This window comes from Pimephales promelas, chromosome 12 (assembly GCF_988280905.1).
Source record: "Pimephales promelas chromosome 12, fPimPro1.hap1.1, whole genome shotgun sequence".
Lineage (NCBI taxonomy): Eukaryota > Metazoa > Chordata > Actinopteri > Cypriniformes > Leuciscidae > Pimephales > Pimephales promelas.
Window position 1 is genome coordinate 14010449 of NC_142780.1, and position 19640 is coordinate 14030088.

Here is a 19640-nt window from a genome sequence, read left to right on the forward strand (position 1 = left end):
CCAAACAGTTCAAGGTCCAAAAGACAGTTTCAGTGCAAACTGTTCAAAGGGATTTAAACGATTCCAGACGATGAATAAGGGTCTTATCAAGCGAAATGATCGCTCATTTAATAAATAAACAACAAAGTTTAAGTTTTATAAGCTCAAATGGTCGCCTTGCTCTGTTCTGTGATGCGCGTTTGTGACTCTTCGAACTCGTTCAGCAAAATGAACGAATCTTTTTTTGAGTCATTTGGTTCATTCAACAAACGAAATGACAAATTGACTTGGAAAAAGATTTGTTCATTTTGATGAACGAGTTCGAACAGGAGAGACACGAATGTGCATCACAGAACAGCACAAGGTGACCATTTGAGCTTATAAAACTTAAACTTTTTTTTTTAAAATGAGCGATCGTTTTGCTTATTCATCGTCTGGAGTCTTTAAAGCCCTTTGAACAGTTTGCAGTTTGCACTGAAACTGTCCTTTGGACCTCAAACAATTTGGTTCCCAGTAAAGTCCATTATATGGAGAAAAATCCTGGCATGTTTTCATCAAAAACCTTAATTTCTTTTCGACTGAAGAAAGAAAGACATGGACATCTTGGTAGACATGGGGGTGAGTAGATTATCAACAAAAGTTTTTTTAAAAGTGAACTACTTCTTTAAATGACTGAATACCTTAAAACACTCAACACCCCCAAAGGAAATATATTTTAAATTATAAGGTCTTTCTTTTCTTTTCTCTTCTTCTCTCTCTCCTCATCTAATCTTATATTGTTGTTTATCTGTGTTTTGTTCGTTTTTTTTTTTGTTTTTTTTTGGTCGATGTGTGTATTTTGTAGAGATTTTGTATACGTGCATTTCTGCAATGATAATAAAAATAAATAAATAATAATACTGCTATATTACTTCATTACTTTTACAATTATTAGCAGTATAAAAAGCCAACATGTCTCGACAAAATCAATGAAAAGTTTCGTTTCTGACTAAAATGATTGAACTGCCTGTAAAATGAATCTAAAATGGACGATGAAAATGGTATTTTGGTCAGACTCAGACTAGGTTTGACTGTTAACACCATGGATGGAAAATGTCTCCCCGAGAGTTTCGCTGCAGTGTTCCCACAAAAGCCATCACGCAAAGCCCACTTGACCAAGCACTCGACACCTCTCCATAGATAGAAACCCACCTCAGACTGCGTCCTACATACATCATGTGCGAGGGGCCTGTGGGAGACTAAAGGGCCACCACAGAGATGCAGCTTTAAATATTTCTTCCCATCACTTTAAGTGTGATACTGATACATTAGGCTAACAAGGCTAGGGAGCTGTGTGTGTAAAGCTTCAGCTTTACATGAGAGGTAGTCAACATATAAAGTCACACTACACCGCATAACAGTATTAACACAGATGAGTTTAAAATCTACACATATGAATGTACACTCCTCTGATGTGGACAATGTGTCATTCATTACCGTAACTCTGCGGTGTCAGTCAGTTCTCTTTACTGGAATATATGCAGCAATGTGGAACTTAGATCAAATGGATTTCATGCACATGCAATATGGATATGGTGGATACATCCTCCCTCCTTTCCTGCAACAGGAAAAACAAGATTTATTGCATATAGAGATTACTGGTGCAATCCTAAACTTAAAGGAGTGGTTCACTTCTAAAAAAAAACTTTTGCTGATAATTTACTCACCCCCATGTCATCCAAGATATCCATGTCTTTCTTTCTTCAGTCGAAAAGAAATTAAGGTTTTTGATGAAAACATTGCAGGATTTTTCTCCATATAACGGACTTCAATGGGAACCAAACGGTTCAAGGTCCAAAAGACAGTTACTCCTTTAACAGGATTAAATTGCTTCATTTTTAAATGTCAATGTTAACACTTGTTTTCGTTGCAAATGCATTTAAAATATTGAGGATAATAGTGATTGATTGATTGATTGACTGATTGAATAAAAGAGAGTGAATAAAATAAGTTTTTGCATTATATTTAAAGCTGCAGTCCATAACTTTTTTGGGGTTAAAAACTATCCAAAATAAATTTGAGCAAGTACATAACCAGCCGGTGTTCAAAGCTATCTGCTTTCCTTAGCGCGATTCAAAACAGTATGCTAGTAATAATGTTTTTAATTCCAGTGGTACTGGTGGATTTCCGTGGGAAATTCGAGCATGTCTTTGCATCATTACGTCACATCTGTACACATAAAGACGGAGTCTCGGCTAGTATAAACTATATTGCGTGTGAGGATCCTGGAGGTGGAGATTTATAGCCTTTTCTCACAGCACTTGATATAATTAAACTTATCAATTTGATAGCAGATCCATGATAAGCTATCGTTAGATTCAATCAGCGGCAGCGCGGTTTACTGCAATGCTGCCCTTAGTAGGTCAAAACAAAAATAAATGTTTCTTACTAGTTCAGAGGACATTTTCCAGTGAAAATTCTTATGTTGGTCATACTTCCAAAAAGTAGATTATGTGATTGTGAATGCCAGTATCCACACCGACGCATGCCAGTATCCTCAAACATTGTGTTCATCCGCGCTGTGCCGAGGCACAACCCACGTAAAAAGTTGATAATTCCGCGTATAACCAGAGCCGGGTACATTTACTTGAGTACAGTACAATTTTCAGGGATCTGTACTTTACTTGAGTATCATTTTTGGGGAGTACTCATGACTTTACTCAAGTACATTTGAGAGGGAAATATTGTACTCTTTACTCCACTACATTTCTATCCATAACCGTGAGTATGAGTTACTACTTCTAAAAAAAAAAAAGGAAACCCTCAATTTGTTGTTTCCCTCTGAAACGTGATTGGATTGTGCAAGCGCCACTGATTGGGACAGCCTATACGCAATCACCTTCAGCTTTTCCCCAAAGTCAACTCCATGGTCAGATTTAGATAAGAGACGAAACCATGGATGAAACCAATGGATATAGACGGAGCAGGTCTTTATCCAGCAGGTCCATCCCGTGAATGTGCCAACCAGTGGCCCCACCTTGCCAGACTATTTCAATTTCTATTTCAATGTTAAATAAAGCAACATTATAAAAAGATGAATATGACTTGATTTTACTTTCAACTCCTTTTACATTCTCCAAGGTATTGACATTAACATTTTTTTCATAACTTCATGTAGGACGTTTCTGTACATAAATGTAAGCACTGTGGCAGTAGTAATGCAATATTTAGAAAATGTACTCTTGATACTCAAGTACTTTTAAAAACAAGTACTTCAGTACTTTTACTCAAGTAGACATTTGACTGTAGTACTTTTACTTGTACTTGAATAAAATTTAGCAAGGGGTATCTGTAGTTTTACTCAAGTAATAAACCTGTGTACTCTGTCCGCCCCTGCGTATAACTGCAATTGCATGTTTCGAACCTCAGCTTTAAATATAATTTTATATATATTACATTTAAATATAATGCAAAAAACTTATACTATACTATACTATACTATAGTATATTACTATACTATATTGGTACCAATACCAATAGTAAAAGAAACCATTTTCCATTTTTAACCACAGAAACCTTAGAGTTTTGAAAAGTGGCTGTATTTAGCAAATATTTATTTACCTATTTTACATTAATATAGGTAATTATTTTTTTTTATAAAACACTCATTCCTTTTAATTATGAGGTTTCTGGGGTTAAAAATGGAAAAAGATTTCTGTACTATTAACAGCATTAAAATAAGTCTTTGCAATGTTTATTTTCAGCTGCATTTGTAATAATTATTTTACTTAATTACATCTATTCACTCTCTGTTCAATATATACTGTGTGTATATATATATAGATATATAATAACTGGCTGTCTATATATAAACACAGCAGTTATTCGTAATATAAGTGAGTGATGTGACAGAGAGGATTTAGCGTGTAGCGCTTACATGTGAATAGGTTGAATATCAGCAAGATCAGTTGGTCATTGCGTGCACACGCACATGCACACGAACACACACACGAACACATACACACGCTCACACACAGACACACACCTCAGACACACACCTCAGACACACACCTGCAATCTCACTCACGTGTATAGAGATGCGCACACATGCACATGGCCCTGTGGTGGATTTTTGGGCTGCTTTCAGCTTCGTGCTCCAAATAAATAACCCAGTTTTATTGACACAAATAGAATCTGCCAGGAGCGAAACAGGGGTAAAGAGTGTGAGAAAAAAAAGAGAGATAGGTAGCTAGATAAAATTCAAGTTCAGTTTACTAGGTAAAATTTGCAATGCATCCGCTAATGGGGTGTATGGTGTAAACGTGTCTAGAATAACAAGCATATGTTCAGACTGACGAGCACAGGACAAAGATGTTTGTTTGGCAGAAATCTGTCATGGGAATAGGTGTGTGGTGAGTTTACATGGGTGTGTATAAGTGGTTTCAGGTAATTTGGTTACATAATGATAACAAAATGATTTGGTTACGTATGTATGCATGTTTTCACACTGATTGCATCAATGACATCAGCTTGTTTTCTTAAAGATACAAAATATGAACAGAAAAAAATCAATCTACTACCTCAGTGTAGAGTTTGGACACATCGTTTACAAGTGATAAAGGTTTTTCTATCCTCTGTTTAATAATAAGTGCATAATTGCCACCACTGATATATATAACGCTTTCTATATAGACCAGAGATTGCCACACAGGAAGATTATCTGACATCACTTCCTGTTTTAAGACTTAACAAGGGACTCCCCATCCTTCTACAAATTAGATGGAGTTCACTGTGCCTTTAAACTGTGGCATTCATAGCACTAGCTTTGATGGAAAGTCCTCAACCAAGTCCTTGACCAAACATTTCAATTGACATGATCGTGATTTTTTATTTTATTTTAATTGTAATATTAAGTGTGTAAAGCTTTTTTGGCTGCCTGGCTGCAAGGTGGCCCCTCACATTTTCTTGCCATTTCCGTTGTCACTCTCAGGCGGTACATAATAGTGATCATACAGAGAGTTGCACACAGTTTTTAGGCCACCTCAGATGTTGGCATCATCGCCCTGGTTTCCTCAACAAAATCCAATAAGATTTTTCAATTGGCTTTTGGATTAAATTGATTAATTGGATTAAAAAATAAGCCCTGAGAAATATAAATAAGCCCTGTGACCTTATGATTATTAGGCTTACATGTTGTTCATCATGATAATTTCCATAAGAACACAAAATTTTATGAATTTTGAAACCTATAATACAATCGCCATTAGCAAAAAGCTAAATAAATGTAGACTAAACAGTTGCATGACTTCAACTCACTAGAGTTTAGGACAACTCATTGCAGTCTTTATTGTAAAAAAATCTCTAAAAGTTCAGGTTTAATTAGTTATAATAGTTTGCAAAAGTGAGTAATGAGTAGATGAGTTTACCTGTTCAGCGTGTTGATGTTTCGTCCCCGAGGCGAGAACTTCTAGTCTCATTTTGTCACTTGTTAGCAACAAGGCAAGTAAAACCTTTTTAAAAATCACAATGGGGAATTACTGATGTATTTAATGTCATAAAATAAAATATGGAAATATATTGAGCTTATATTTTCCACAGACCAGCTGGCATTTAACCAAAAAAACAAGTGCTAATATGCTAACTCGTTTCCAGGTTTTTGGCCTACAAAAACACGTCATCCCTACAGACTTCACAGCTGAGGTCCCGCAGAACGGAAACAGCGACATCTTCGGGATAAAAAGTGACATTGAAGATAGTTCATCTAAAAATTAAATTCTTTCTTTGTTCCAAACCTGTATGAGTTTCTTTCTTCTGAACACAAAAGAAGATAGGCTATTTTATGTTGGTAACCAAACAGTTGACGGTAGGTATAATATGGAAAAAAATAGGCTACTACAAGCCAATGGCTTCCGTCTGGTTCTTCAAAATATCTTCTTTTGTGGTCAAACCTCTGGTCAAACTCACAGGTTAGGGTGAGTAAATGACGACGAAATTATTATTATTTTTTTTTTAGGTTAACAATCCATTTAATGTTTAAATGCATTTGAAGGACTCTTTCAGAAATCAGTTTGTTTGAGGTGTTCAGATACAAATATTTAGAGATGGTGCTCGATGCAGAGCCAAATGGGAGGAGCTAGAGCTCAAGCTCCCCCTTTTCTGGAGCTCCAGCTCCACCTCGCTAAATTTAGTGGGCGGGGCTTCGCTGCAGCTTCCAATGGGAAGAGCTAGAGCTCTAGCTCACCCTCGCTGGAACTAGTGGACAGAACATAACGCGCTATCAAGCCTGTTAATGTTAGTGCGAGTTTCACCCGTGATGAAAGGACAAGTTTGTTTTGATGCGCAAAGTGCTGGCAAACATAATATTATATTTTACTCTAAGATTTGTCATGATTATGATAAATTATACAATGATTTATCGTTTCTGTGACAAACGCGTAAACAGCTCACACTATCTGTGCGTGTTTCTAAAAACTGTTGAAAACTTAGTATCTATGTATTCTTTTCTCTTAATTACGATGAACAGTTTCGTTGTTTTCCTCACTTTTAAAGCCGCTTTGGACAAAAGCGTCTGCTATATGATTATGTAAATTACTAGACAAAGGCAATGTGTGCACGTTTATTTTGTCCACCGCAGTAACGCGAGTTATTTGTTGTAAATTAATCTAAAAAAAGATTGTGTAAATAAATCATCTGATTAATTCATTAAATAAAAAATAAGACCAGGTTACCTAATCTGCCCTTTTTGTACGTTAATGTAAAAGCATAAGCTACTCCAATAGGCCAGTTGTATTTTTTATATATATATTGTAAATTAAAGTGTACAATTGACTGTATTGGATAGACTCAACCTTCATGTTATAGGCTATGCATTAACCCGTTTAATCCCAAATTTTTTCTTGCAACTTGAGTACATGCATTTTACTCCTTAGACCTCCCTAACACTCAAACAATATGCCTTTTTTGATTTTATGTTGGTTAAGTTAGTGAAATATTAGGTTTTATACTCGGTCACAATAGTGACCGGTGGGAAACTACATAGTCAGAATTCATTCAAATTCTTCAATTTGACCTATTGACACAATTCATTACAAGACATCCAATATCTCGTTTTGTCATTTCGTGAAGAAGGCTTAGTGAGGTGAAAAGGTTGTCATGAACAAAGTTACACCCTGGAGGAACTTCTGCTTGTTCGGCTAGACCCCTATGGGCTAGACCATGTCTACACTTGGGCCCTGTCCTAGGCCAGTTTCAGGTAGATGTGTGCACTCTTTCAGTGCACTGAAGATGGGCCGAATGTTGTAGAAAGGGTTGTTTGTGGTCATGTGTGAGGCACACCATTTGGTTCTCATGAACATCTGCACAATCCTCCAGATCACATCTGCATCGCCATTCAATAGTCTACCTGGCAAATGGGCCGTTCCACCCTGGGACTCCCTATATCTGAGCCATCACTATTACAGTCACTTTCAATTTGGGGTGGGGGTAGGGGTGGGGGGAAGGGGGTCATGCACGTCCAGAAGGTCCAACACATTGAACGTTTCTGGGATACTGATAACTGCACTAAACAAAATTATAAATGCAACACTTTTGTTTTTGCCCCCATTTTTCATGAGCTGAACTCAAAGATCTAGACCATTTCTATGTACACAAAAGGCCTATTTCTATCAAATATTGTTCACAAAGCTGTCTAAATCTGTGTTAGTGAGCACTTCTCCTTCGCCGTGATCATCCATCCTCATCACAGATGTGGCATATTCAGTGTAGGATTGCCAATACCCGCCAATATCTGCCTATACTGTACCTGTGTTTTCAATTGAAGCACTGCTATACTGTTATACTACCACAAATTTACAAGTCTTACGAGCAAAATATAAATGCAGGAGTATAATTCTCAAAATATATCAGTAGTAGACCCTTTAAAGAACATATGTACAAAATTTGATAGTTCTATCTGTAAATTAAGATGTTTTATATACTACTTATTTTAGTAGTCTGAGGAAGAAATCTTCTTCTAGATGTGCAAGCAGGAAGTGACCTGATCTGGTCATGTGACCTTTCACACTAGTCACATGACATTAATTGATTTTAATCAAGACAGTCTATTTTGTCATTTAAAAGTTGAATTTCTTGCCCAAAGTCAATAACAACATTTTTAGAGCTTCCAGAAATAAGAAAAAAGCTGCGGTCACAATTGTGACCGGTGGGATTAAACGGGTTAAGTTATTTTAATGAAATGGAAACAAGCAGTCCAGTACTCTAAAACCAGCTGTGTGACTTCCCACACTAGTCTAGAGGAAAAACAAGATAACAAATGTGCTGAGATTATGCATCCGCTTCACATTTTAATGGTAGCCTATAATAAGAACCTACATTGAAGTACACACTTCATATAACACATAACATTTCTCTTCACAGAACTCAACCAATTTTTTTTTACATAGTACTCCCACTGGTAGATAAGATTCAAGTTCAAGTTGATTTTATTTATACAACACATTTTATAACTGCCACTGACTAAGTGCTTTAAAGAACTACAAAAATAAAAAAAATTAAGAGAGCTAGCCCATACTGCAATTCTTCCTTCTATTTCTTATCCCGACATACGTTCAGATTGTCAGCCCAGAAAAGCACATGAAATCCGTTTCAAGGCAAGCTACATCCATATGTGGTTTAAAATCCTATTCAAATAGCCTACCGGGACATATGTCTCAGTCTGAACGATCGGATTTCGGGTGGTGTGTGACTCTCACGCCACATAAAATGAGATGGTGCTCGATGCAGAGCCAACTCTTGCTAACTAACAGAGTATTTTTTTTTTATTTGTGTTCAATAAAAATCAAGCTGGCGCTGAAATATGTTGCTTTTGAAATCATGCCGAGTGCTCGGAAGTTAACCTGCGCGTGCGCGGTGAAGCTGGAGCTCCAGCGAGGGGAGGAACTGGAGCTCCAGCGAGGGGAGGAGCTAGAGCTCCAGCTCCTCCCATTTGGCTCTGCATCGAGGACCACTTGAATATTTAGGCTACAACAGTGTGACATAACAGTCAGTTTGAAAGTTTGGTTTCATCAATGTGCTTTTTGCAGTTTTGCTGAGGTCGATTTTTTTTAGATCTGAAACAGCATATTTTCTATTGTACAAAGACCTTTTATGTTTTTTGATTCTCATATCCCCTTGAAGGACTTAATGAAAGTCTGTCATTTTTAATCAGCATACATGTTTATTGTGTGGGTTACATCCCATCACATTTACACTATACAGACATTATTTACAGTGTGCTTGTCTAAAGATCGTTTTGGTCTATTCTTGTGTCTTCTTAATGATCTAATGATTGAAGACCATAAATGACAAAGTATTTATTCATCCAAACAGTATTTATAATTCATCATTTAAAACTTCAGGCGTTTCTGCTCCTTCAGGTTGTGAAGATGGAGCTCTTGTTGGAGAGCTGGTTCAAAATGCAGCAGGCAGACTCCCTCAGGATTGGGGTAGGCTAAGGCTCAGGGCACTGATTTAAAGAAATCTAATCATTTGAAATCACATGAAATCAAAATTGAAGTTTTTTGGCATTTAGTACGAATAAGTTAGCCTTATACCGTTATCTATAGTTTCAGACAGTATAAATTTGCTTTCCATTGGGGTGAATGAAGTCTGGTTTCAGGTTAGTCATCGCCTCGGCACACACAGTCTGCTCCGGTTACCTACCGTAACCTTGGTTCCCCCAGAGGAGGGAGAAACACCATCCTGGATGACGCAGTGTTAAGAAACCGAGTCGAAGGGGAACTCCAAGTGAGCGGTGAAATAGGGTAGACCAATATTTTTTTTGTCCAACATACTTAATGAAGGCATGTTATAACTTCCCTAATATAAGGTAACTGCACACAGTTCCATTTCTAACAGTTTCCACACTGATTGATTGATGTATTGGTCCCCAGTGTAGGCTACTTTCTCTGCCTTTTAGAGCTGCCAGTATCCAAGAATGGATCAATTTCAGAGCTCCCTATCTCAAGCTGCACCGGTTGCACAGCTTCTTGCCCAGTGATGTTCCTGTCACTGCCCAGAGGTTCCTCATGGACCTAATCAGTCAGTGAACCTCATGGCCTTTCCGGTCCCGGTCACGGTCAGCTCAAAGTCAGCAGCCAAAAATGCCTCAGTCCAGGGCTGGTGTCAAGGCCACTTCAGTCCCAGAGATCCCTTTCTTGGTCCACTCACAGCCAGGCATGCTTCAGGCAGCTCAAATTATCCAGAGGGTTGTTTCAATTTTGTACATTTTCAAAGGAAATTTCAAAACACAACCAGACATTTTTGAATAGTGGCTTTAATGGGATTAATCAAGGCAGTTATGAATGTGTTATTCCTTAGCAATAACAAAAAGGATCATTTAAATGCACACCGTTCGATTTATAACAAAATATATTTGACACAATATAAATGGCACTTCTAAAATATATATTAGAGTTTTTCATTTGATACTTCTGATGCTAAAGAACCTAATTGCCAACATGATGAATAAAAAGTCAGAAACAAAACTTTTGTCATGCAAAAATTTTTTAAAACCATATCAATAAATAAACATGGTTAATAGCATTTAGTTTTTACAGTAAAAATGAGGTAGCATGTAACATGTAATACCCTTCTGAATTCCTATTTCAGAAAGCTTAAGTAAAACATCAACTTGATTAGTTGTTCATTGCGCACGCAAACACAGATGTGCGTGTCTCCGGATATCCGGGCTGCTGTCAATTTCGTGTTCCAAATAAATGGCCCACACTTATTGAAACAAATAGAGCTGTGAGGCAAGAAAGAAGGGAAAAAGAGAATGTTAAAAAAACAAAGGGTTAGAGATAGCACATAATTTTGTTTGTAAGTTTGCAGTGCTTGACAGAAAAGGACTGTCTCAGGGCCAACGTGAAAGACGTTTGGGACAGTTGATGGAATTGTCACTGACTAGATGAGCCATTACATTCATCAACTCACACATCAGTTGTGGTAAACGGAAGCTCAAGCATGTTCGCTTGACGTGCAAGAACCAATGAGGTTCATTGTCATGTGTTACGCAGCGTGTTTGAGCTTCAGCATGAACCATTGAGGTTCATTCTTGTGTTACGCAGCACGTTTGATCTTCAGCCAGTTTTTTTTTTTTTTTTTTGGCGAGTACAGCAAATTCAAATGAGCTTCTGAGAGAAGCTCATATAAAGGATATCAGTAACCAGACAGTTTCTAGTCCCATTGATTGCCATAGTATATATATTTTTTCCTACTATGGAAGTAAATGGGACCAGAAACTGTCTGGTTACTGATATTCTTCTAAATATCAGAAAATCGGCTGAATGGATTCGAAAACGGTAAAACTCAACAGTTTAACTCTGAGGGAGTTGTAAAATGAGCCTATTTCCAAAAAAAGTGGAGTATCCCTTTAAGACATAACCGACTATGCTTATGTGAATACCCACCAAGGTAGAGATTTTTGAAACAAGTATTTGACAGTTCAAGCGCAATATGCTGCAAAAAATAATAGAATTTGGGATCACATTGTGTAGAGAGGCCTCTTTCTGTGTGCGGGTGTGTGTCAGTCAAGTAATGCATCAAGATCTTTTGTGGCTTATTGCGCTTAATAACTCTTTTTAACATCAAGCATGTGCCGCACTCATTCATGCATGTTCTTTTCACGAAATTTGAACTAAATTTGTCCTAATTTCTGCTTTCAAGAGGTTAGGTGCATTATCTGGGAATGTCAGATGCAAATGCGACATGTGAAAAAGGAATGATTGTGTGACTGCAGACACATGATACAATGCCTAACTAGAATATCAGCTGTGTGGTATTGCCATGCATAAGGTAGGTAAAATATGTGAAAGTCAGTCTACAAGGATGTGCTTTTGATGTGGTTTAAAGATTTGATCGGTGTTTATGCATAGTTTCATAGCTCATTGAAATCAGCTTGTTATCTTACGTACATAAAGTGCATAGGTTTGTGTGTTTGCACCCTACCTGTGGCCTCTGTGTAGAGTTTGGACTCATCAGTGCTGGTCACTTTGCAAGTGATGAATGTTTTCCTCCTCTCTATTCGATCCAGAGCGCAGTGGATTAAAACCACACTGCCCAGAGGCATTGGACTGTACAGGAGAACAGAGTTAAACCGGTGAGATCACACATAATCAATCCCTAAAGCCAGTGTAAACTGGAAAAAAAATAAGCCTACAATAAAAAATAAATAAATAAATAAATAAGCCTTAGCTCACCTGCGGTAGTCAATGTTGAGATTGGCAGTCATAATGGGTCCTGACAGGCAACCAGCAAGAGAACCTGTCACAGTGTCAATCATGGTGGCTATGGCTCCACCATGGACATGTCTGCCACACAGGAAAAAGGTGTAACATCATTTCCTGTTCTCCCATTCAGACAAATAAAAGGGTGGCATTCGATTTTGGGCAATAAGCGTAGAAGAGAGCTCTTCCTTACCCTGGTGCGCCCTCTAGTAAACGTCCTGCCTGAAACACACAAACGCAGCTCTTCTCCTCCTCATTGACAAACACCACATATTCAAACGTTGCTCCTTGCTCTTTAACACTTCTTGTGAAAAGTCGAGCTTTGGCCTGGATGAGTTTGCTGAGGTGGATGCCGCCTAACAGACAGAAACAATGTGACATTTGCTTTTACACTCAATAGCATTATCATGTCATTTTATTTTACTAATTACAGTGACTTGAAGTAACTACACACATACATATTAATCACTTACCAGTAGCATATTTAATGGAGCGGTTGTAGCTGGGCAACTTTTTCCAAGGACCCCTTTTTTTCTCCTCGCCATTTTCAGTGTCAGTGTCACACAGTGCATTATAGTGATCGTAAGCCTTGCACATCTCTGGACTCCATGACGAGTTGGGCAGGCTGAAGTCCCGTGGTTGAAATGAGAACGGCCACAGCGACATCGTCTGGACAAAGCGTTGACATTAAAGTTAGGTTTCAATAAAGTAAATCAGAGCAGTGTTCATTCTGTACTGTAGTCATGTTTATGGGCAGGTCTTGAAGTATTTGGTGTGCTGTCATCAATGGATGACAAATTTGTATATACAGTGTATATATATATATATATATATATATATATATATAAATACACACACATGCATGTATATTTAAGAACAAAATATTATTTATATATAAAATATTTATATTTACATATAATATAAATCATATATAAATATATATACAGTATATATATGAAAATATTTCTTAACTATACAAGCGTGTGTGTATATTTATATATATATAAAATAATTATACACAGTGCACCCACATATATTATGTAAACGCAAACTTTTATTTTGGAAGCGAATAATCATGATTAATCATTTGACAGCCCTATTTATACACACATATATATATATACACATATACACATATACATATATATATACACACACACACACACACACACCAATACAGTTATAATAAATTTAGCTTTGCATCACAGGAATAACTTGTATTTTAAAGAATAGAAAACAATTATTTTAAAATTGCATTATTTCACAATATTGTTACAAAAGCTTTCTATTTTGAATAAATTCTGCTCTTTTTAAAAGAAACCTGAAAAAGAGTATAACAAGTCATAAAATAAATATAATAAATAAGCATAATTATTTCTGAAGGATCATGTGACACTAAAAAGACTGGAGTGATGGCTGATTAGAATTCATCTTTGAATCACATAAATAAATTATACTTTAATGTATATTCAGATAGAAACCATTATTTTAAATCGTAATAATATTTTACAATATTACTTTTTTCTGTATTACTGATCAAAATAAAATGTTCTGTATTTTGAATCAAGTTTGAAGAGCATAAGAGACTTATGACCGATACTGAGTGTGTTTGTGTGTGTGTGTGTGTGTGTGTGTGTGTGTGTGTGTGTGTGTGTGTGTGTGTGTAAAATTCAGCCATCCATGATGGCATGATGTTGATGACAGCACAACAGAAAACTAGACCCGCCCATAAACGAATTATCAGCAGTTTAAAAACAAATGGGAAAATGAAAACTTTACCGAGATAGGACTTCTGGTGTTGAATGAGGACTGTGTGTGTCTGTGTGTCTGATTAAACGAGACTCCGTTCAGTCCATTAGAGATCCGCTGCTCTCCGTGGAGGAAGAGGAGGAGGCCAAGTCTTCTTCTCGCTAGCTGCCCCAACATGCTGACTGGAAAGTAGTCTGTTTTCAGAGGAATGTGGTGGCCGTCAATCCAGAACAAACACAGCAGATGTGTTATTCTTCTATACAGGATAAACGCCCAAATATCTGATAAACAAATGAAAATGACTTTCTTTCACATGACGTAACGTTAATTAACTGAAGGCATTTCCACACATTCTCTGTCAACAAACCCCGCAAACAAGCGACAGCCGCTAAATACTTTTGAAGCAAAATACTGAAAAACGAAATAAAGCCTTTAACAATAAGTTAGCGATATAACATTGTATAAAAACGACAGCCGGCTTTAACGTGGAAATACCTGCCGGTGAAGTGTGTGACTTTCACATACACGGACGTCATCGGTGATTGGCTAAGACACGCACGCGGAGTGAAAACGCGTGTCATTGTAACCACGTGACAGTAATTCATATGTCTGATTGGTGGGCTGAAGTGTTACAACATCCTGTTTGTCTGTTGCCACAACAATACGCGGTTCCCGTTGAATCCCGTACTTTCAGCGCACTGCTGGAATCCACTGTTTTTGTCATTTTACATTTAATAGTTGTTTACCTGCATCTGATGCACAATGTTCGGTCGAGAGGCACGTTCAACAAACAAATTTGTGCAGAGAGAGAGGGCCAGAATAAGGGTACATAAATGCTATTTGTCTTTTATATTGTGTCACAGGGTCCCCAGAATAAGAAAATATGAATAATAATAACTTAAATAACATTAACTAAAATTACTATATTATAAAATTATTAAAAATACACTATCGTTCAAAAGTTTGGTGTCAATTTTAATATTTTTATTCATAAAGGATGCGAAAAGTGACAATTAAAACATTTAAAATGCTGCACTTTTTTAAGTTTCTGTTCATCAAAGAAATTTTCCACAAAAATATTAAACAGCACAACTGTTGTCAACTGTGATAAAGACGAGAAAAGTTTCTTGAGTATCAAATCAGCATATTAGAATGATTTCTGAAGAATCATGTGACACTGTCTAGATGATGCTGCAAATTCAGCTTTGCCATCACAGGAATAAATTACATTTTAAAATATATTAAAAATAGAAAACAGGCGTTTAAAATTGCAACAATATTTCAATTTCAAATTTAGCCTATTATTAATTAAATGTTTGAACATGTCGTGTGTTTTATAGCCTATCTTCTCAAAACCTCAGTATGTAGTTTTATGCTTATGTTTAACAGCTTTCTTTCTTTCTGTACAGAGAGCTGCAGAGATCGCAGACAGGACTGCTGAGCTGGACAAGTATGTTTAAGTTGATTTTTAGAAATCAGAAAATTTAAAAGAAAGAAACATTATGACAAACTGCGGTAGGCTTTTATACTTATATACTATGCAATTGTTCCAGAATCAAGAGTGTGATGTTGAAAGCTGAATTTGAGTGTCGCGGCCTTGCTGTTTCTGAAAAAGCCCTGAAATGCAGAGAGAGGACCATAAAGAGAGAGATGGAGTTGTGGAATACCTCTCTCACTCTGGTCAGTAGAGATATCTGTGTCTTTCTTGAAAAAATCTACTGTGAGAGAGAGTGACTAATTGATGACAATATTATCATGTCTGTTCAAAGAGTAGTTGCAATAACAGCATATCATCAGTAGGGGGCGGTATAAAGACACGAGCGTAAATCAGATTGAATCAGGAAATACAGCAGGCCTATCTTTGAGCTTCATGGTTGTCTTCTTTCGGAAGCTGAAGCTAGTCAAACATTGTTCAGCTTAAGGTTTCTAGGGTCAATTTTCAATTTTCAGTTAGCAGATTTATTTGGCCCAGCTACTGAGACAGATATAATAAAAGCTAGACTACGCATATACCGAAAACCGTGAGTTCTGTCAACAGTTGTATTCGACGAACAGCAGGTGTCAAATGGAAACTATTCAAATGATTAGTTTTACTTTACTTGGTTTATCCACTCATAATCCTGTAACAGACTGGACAAACACAGTTATCTTGAGTGCTCATCGTTATTTGTACCCATCTAGGTCATATATGACAGCAAACTGACAAGTTTAACAGAGGAGGAGAGTGTTGCAACAATTGAACCAAGGAACTGGAATTGAGCCAAATTTCATTGTTTGTTGCACAAAAAGAAAAAGAAAAAAAAGAATTCAGTTTGTTTTTAAGATTTAGGCCTGCATTTCAATTGTATGACAAATTTCCATTATTGTTTTAAGACATAATGCCAAGTTGGCAACTATAATAATATCAAATAATATTCTTGGCATATAAAATAAATGTAAAATAATTTGTCTAGTGTATAATATAAAGGATTTTTTCCCCCCAACAGCCAACTTAAGCATGTCGGAAATGTTATAGCAGTTGTTGGGATGTTTGTGAATCAGCTCTGTTATATACCTTTTCAACATTGTCTCAATTTTTGGTATTTGCTTAAAGGAAGATTCAAATATAGCTTTGACTTGTAAATGTTGTTGATGGACGTCAGCAGGAAAGGTTTATTGTAGCATGTTTCTACAGGTAAGGAGAGAAGCGTTACGCAGTTTGCTGGAACAGGAGAGACAGCTGCACATAATAGAGCTGAGCAAGATTGACCTGGCCATTTATCAACAAAGAACATAAACCATGCAAAACATATGCCCATGTTCAGCCTTCACATTCACAGCTTTCTAAAATACATGGTTTGTATGTGACAGTTCCAATGAGTTTTTCTACAATTTTATTCTGAATTTCCAGAGCAGTTTCACGTCTTTCCGTGTCGTTCAAATGGTTGAAATGGGATTTAGAAAGTAATTAGTAATAAGTAATACTTTTTAGAGGGATAAATTACATTAATCTAATTACACTAGCTGTTAAAGATGTAATTAGTTGCCAGTAATTAAATTCTCTTAGAGTAACTTACCCAATGTTGTATTATCCTTCAAAAATTCTTCTATTATGCTGATTCACATACTGATTCATTCACGGCTTTATTTATATAAAGTGAAAACATTCACTATGGGAAAAAAAACTAAACAAATACATTGGATAGTTGTCAGCAAACAACTTAACTTAAACTTAAATTTAACTTAAAAATATAAATATAGTCATCTGAAAATGTTTTTGATATTCAAGAATTACAGGTTCCTGTTATGACTGTTGGAAAATCTATTCTTTAAAAAGAAAGGGAGGGTAAACACTGGTCACATTAGACATCTGTGTATCCTTTTCTAGCAACACACATTTAAATGAGCAACCGTGAAGGAAAATAATTGCATTGGTAAATATGTACGTTCCCACCCTGAAGATCCTGCATTAAGCAACTTCTCCAATAGTAAAAGGTGAATTTCAAAAACCTTAAAGAGTGATTTGAACACAGAGACTGAGTAAAATGCCATGAATGTGGAAAAACAGGTTAACAGAACTGGAAGAATGGGGCTATTTGCCTAATACACATTTGTTCGCAAACTGCTGACGTATGATAAAGCTCTCAATGCAAGTCACTTTAAACCATTTAAACTGTTAAAATAAATTAGAATGTTTCAAAAATTCTTGTACATTTGTGCTCAAAAGTTTACATCACCTTAAAAAAGTACAAACATTCACTGATGCTCCAAAAGGAAAAAAGATGCTTTAATAGCCGGGATGATTTAATATTTTTATCCTTTAAAAAAAAAAAAAAAAAAAAAATAGAATAATTTAATACTGCCCTTCGGGAGCAACAGAAGATACTTACATGTTTCCCGGAAGACAAATTAATTAAAATTTACCTTGACTTCAAATTCAAAAAGTTTTCACCCCCCGACTCTTAAAGGAGTAGCCTCACTTTAAAAAAAAAAAACTTTTTCTGATAATTTACTCACCCCCATGTCATCCAAGATGTCAATGTGATTTTTTCTTCAGTCAAAAATAAATTAAGTTTTTTGATGAAAACATTCCAGGATTTTTCTCCATATAATGGACTTCAATGGGAACCAAACGGTTCAAGGTCCACAAGACAGTTTCAGTGTAAACTGCAAACTGTTCAAAGGGCTTTAAATGATTCCAGATGATGAATAAGGGTCTTATCAAGCGAAATGATCGCTCATTTAAAAAAAAAAAAAATGTAAAAAAAAAAAAGTTTAAGTTTTATATGCTCAAATTTGCCTTGTTCTGTTCTTTGATGCGCTTCGTGACTCTCCTGTTCAAACTCGTTCATCAAAATGAACAAATCTTTTCCAGAGTCAACTCGTTCATTTAGTTCATTGAATGAACCAAATGACACGAAAAAAGATTTGTTCATTTTAATAAATAAGTTTGAACAGGAGAGTCACGAACACACATCACAGAAAAGAGCAAGGCTTAAACTTTTTTTTTTTTTTTTTTTTAAATGAGCGATCGTTTCGCTTGATGAGACCCTTATTCATCGTCTGGAATCGTTTAAAGCCCTTTGAACAGTTTGCAGTTTGCACTGAAACTGTCTTTTGGAACTGGAACCGTTTGGTTCCCATTGAAGTCCATTATATGGAGAAAAATCCTGAAATGTTTTCATCAAAAAACCTTAATTTCTTTTTGACTGAAGAAAGAAAGACATGGACATCTTGGATGACATGGGGGTGAGTAAATTATCAGCAAAAGTTTTTTTTTTTTAAAGTGAACTACTCCTTTAATGCATCGTGTTTCCTTCCTGAGCATCAGTGAATGTTTGAACCTTTCTTTAGTTGTGTTTGAGTCCCTCAATTGTCCTCAGTGTGAAAAGATAAATCCCATATCATATACACTGATGAAAAGGGTTAAAATATGCAAAAGATGCTGTAAAACTGAAGAATTTGCAGGACCTGAAGGATTGTTCTGAAGAACAATGGGCAAGACAAACAAGAACAACCAAAAAAACAAACGTCATGGATCATCCAGGTAACGATGCACAGTATTAAGAATCAAAGGGTATGTAAACTTTTGAACAGTATATAAATACAGCTATTTTTTTGTCCTGTGGACTATAAATATGAAATTCAGGACAGTACTAAATAAAAAGTAACATGCATTTTGTATGATCCCTCTTATTTTGTTTTCAGCACGACTGTACATATGGTACTTAAACTTTAACATGACAATTAAACATGTCCATCCTCCCCCATCTGTTTTTTGATGACACACACCCTCACGGATCCAGTCTAGTGTGCCGACTGAAGATTACACACCTAATTCTCCAAAGAATTTTTGGTTAAAGCCGCTGCTGATTGCTCAAGTGAAATGCAAAAAAAAAAAAAAAAAAAGACTTACACTGTATGATGACGAGCAAACAGACAATACCAGAGAATATTATATTATTTGTTTAAGCATACACTGGAGGGGCAAAATGAGTAATGAATGTAAATTAAGCAATGTTGGGTGTGTTAGAAATGTCAGAAGTGAAGACCAGGAGACATGGATACACTGTAGTTATATACACATTAGGGTGCAGTCCTTACTAGTGAAGACAAAGCACTTAGGTGACGACTTTAAAAAAGCATGTAAATTCGAGTATAGGAACCCAAACCAGATTCTAAGGTTTCACC

General features: G+C 36.3%; 2 protein-coding genes across 5 annotated transcripts; one reads left to right on the top strand and one right to left on the bottom strand.

The window, feature by feature from the left end:
- Positions 1 to 10229: 10229 nt before the first annotated feature.
- them4 (thioesterase superfamily member 4) lies at positions 10230 to 14597 on the bottom strand. Of its 4 annotated transcripts, none has more exons than XM_039694435.2 (7): positions 14466 to 14527; positions 14001 to 14164; positions 12695 to 12890; positions 12415 to 12577; positions 12195 to 12305; positions 11944 to 12068; positions 10230 to 10741 (listed from the first exon to the last, which is right to left on the bottom strand). In XM_039694435.2, exons 2-7 carry the CDS (start codon positions 14145 to 14147, stop codon positions 10692 to 10694), a joined length of 792 nt encoding a protein of 263 aa, XP_039550369.1. In that variant the 5' UTR covers positions 14148 to 14164; positions 14466 to 14527; the 3' UTR covers positions 10230 to 10691. The 4 variants fall into 4 exon arrangements, with proteins under 4 accessions (XP_039550369.1, XP_039550368.1, XP_039550367.1 ...); XM_039694434.2 differs by having other exon boundaries at positions 10231 to 10741; positions 14001 to 14251; positions 14466 to 14597; XM_039694433.2 differs by having other exon boundaries at positions 10231 to 10741; positions 14001 to 14251; positions 14338 to 14478.
- Positions 14598 to 16819, top strand: LOC148976972 (uncharacterized). The gene is made up of 4 exons (XM_089117532.1): positions 14598 to 14795; positions 15380 to 15420; positions 15524 to 15650; positions 16645 to 16819. The coding sequence occupies exons 1-4, from the start codon at positions 14733 to 14735 to the stop codon at positions 16744 to 16746; spliced, it is 333 nt and encodes a 110-aa protein (XP_088973658.1). The 5' UTR covers positions 14598 to 14732; the 3' UTR covers positions 16747 to 16819.
- Positions 16820 to 19640: the final 2821 nt, after the last annotated feature.

Coding starts and splice junctions, on each gene's coding strand:
- them4 (XM_039694435.2), bottom strand. CDS start 14,147: ATGTTGGGGCAGCTAGCGAGAAGAAGACTTGGCCTCCTCCTCTTCCTC. Junction 12,306..12,414: donor TTACTAGAGGGCGCACCAGG/GTAAGGAAGAGC, acceptor CCTGTGTGGCAG/ACATGTCCATGGTGGAGCCA. Junction 10,742..11,943: donor ACTCTACACAGAGGCCACAG/GTAGGGTGCAAA, acceptor CTTGCCTCACAG/CTCTATTTGTTTCAATAAGT.
- LOC148976972 (XM_089117532.1), top strand. CDS start 14,733: ATGTTCGGTCGAGAGGCACGTTCAACAAACAAATTTGTGCAGAGAGAG. Junction 15,421..15,523: donor AGGACTGCTGAGCTGGACAA/GTATGTTTAAGT, acceptor CAATTGTTCCAG/AATCAAGAGTGTGATGTTGA. Junction 15,651..16,644: donor GGAATACCTCTCTCACTCTG/GTCAGTAGAGAT, acceptor ATGTTTCTACAG/GTAAGGAGAGAAGCGTTACG.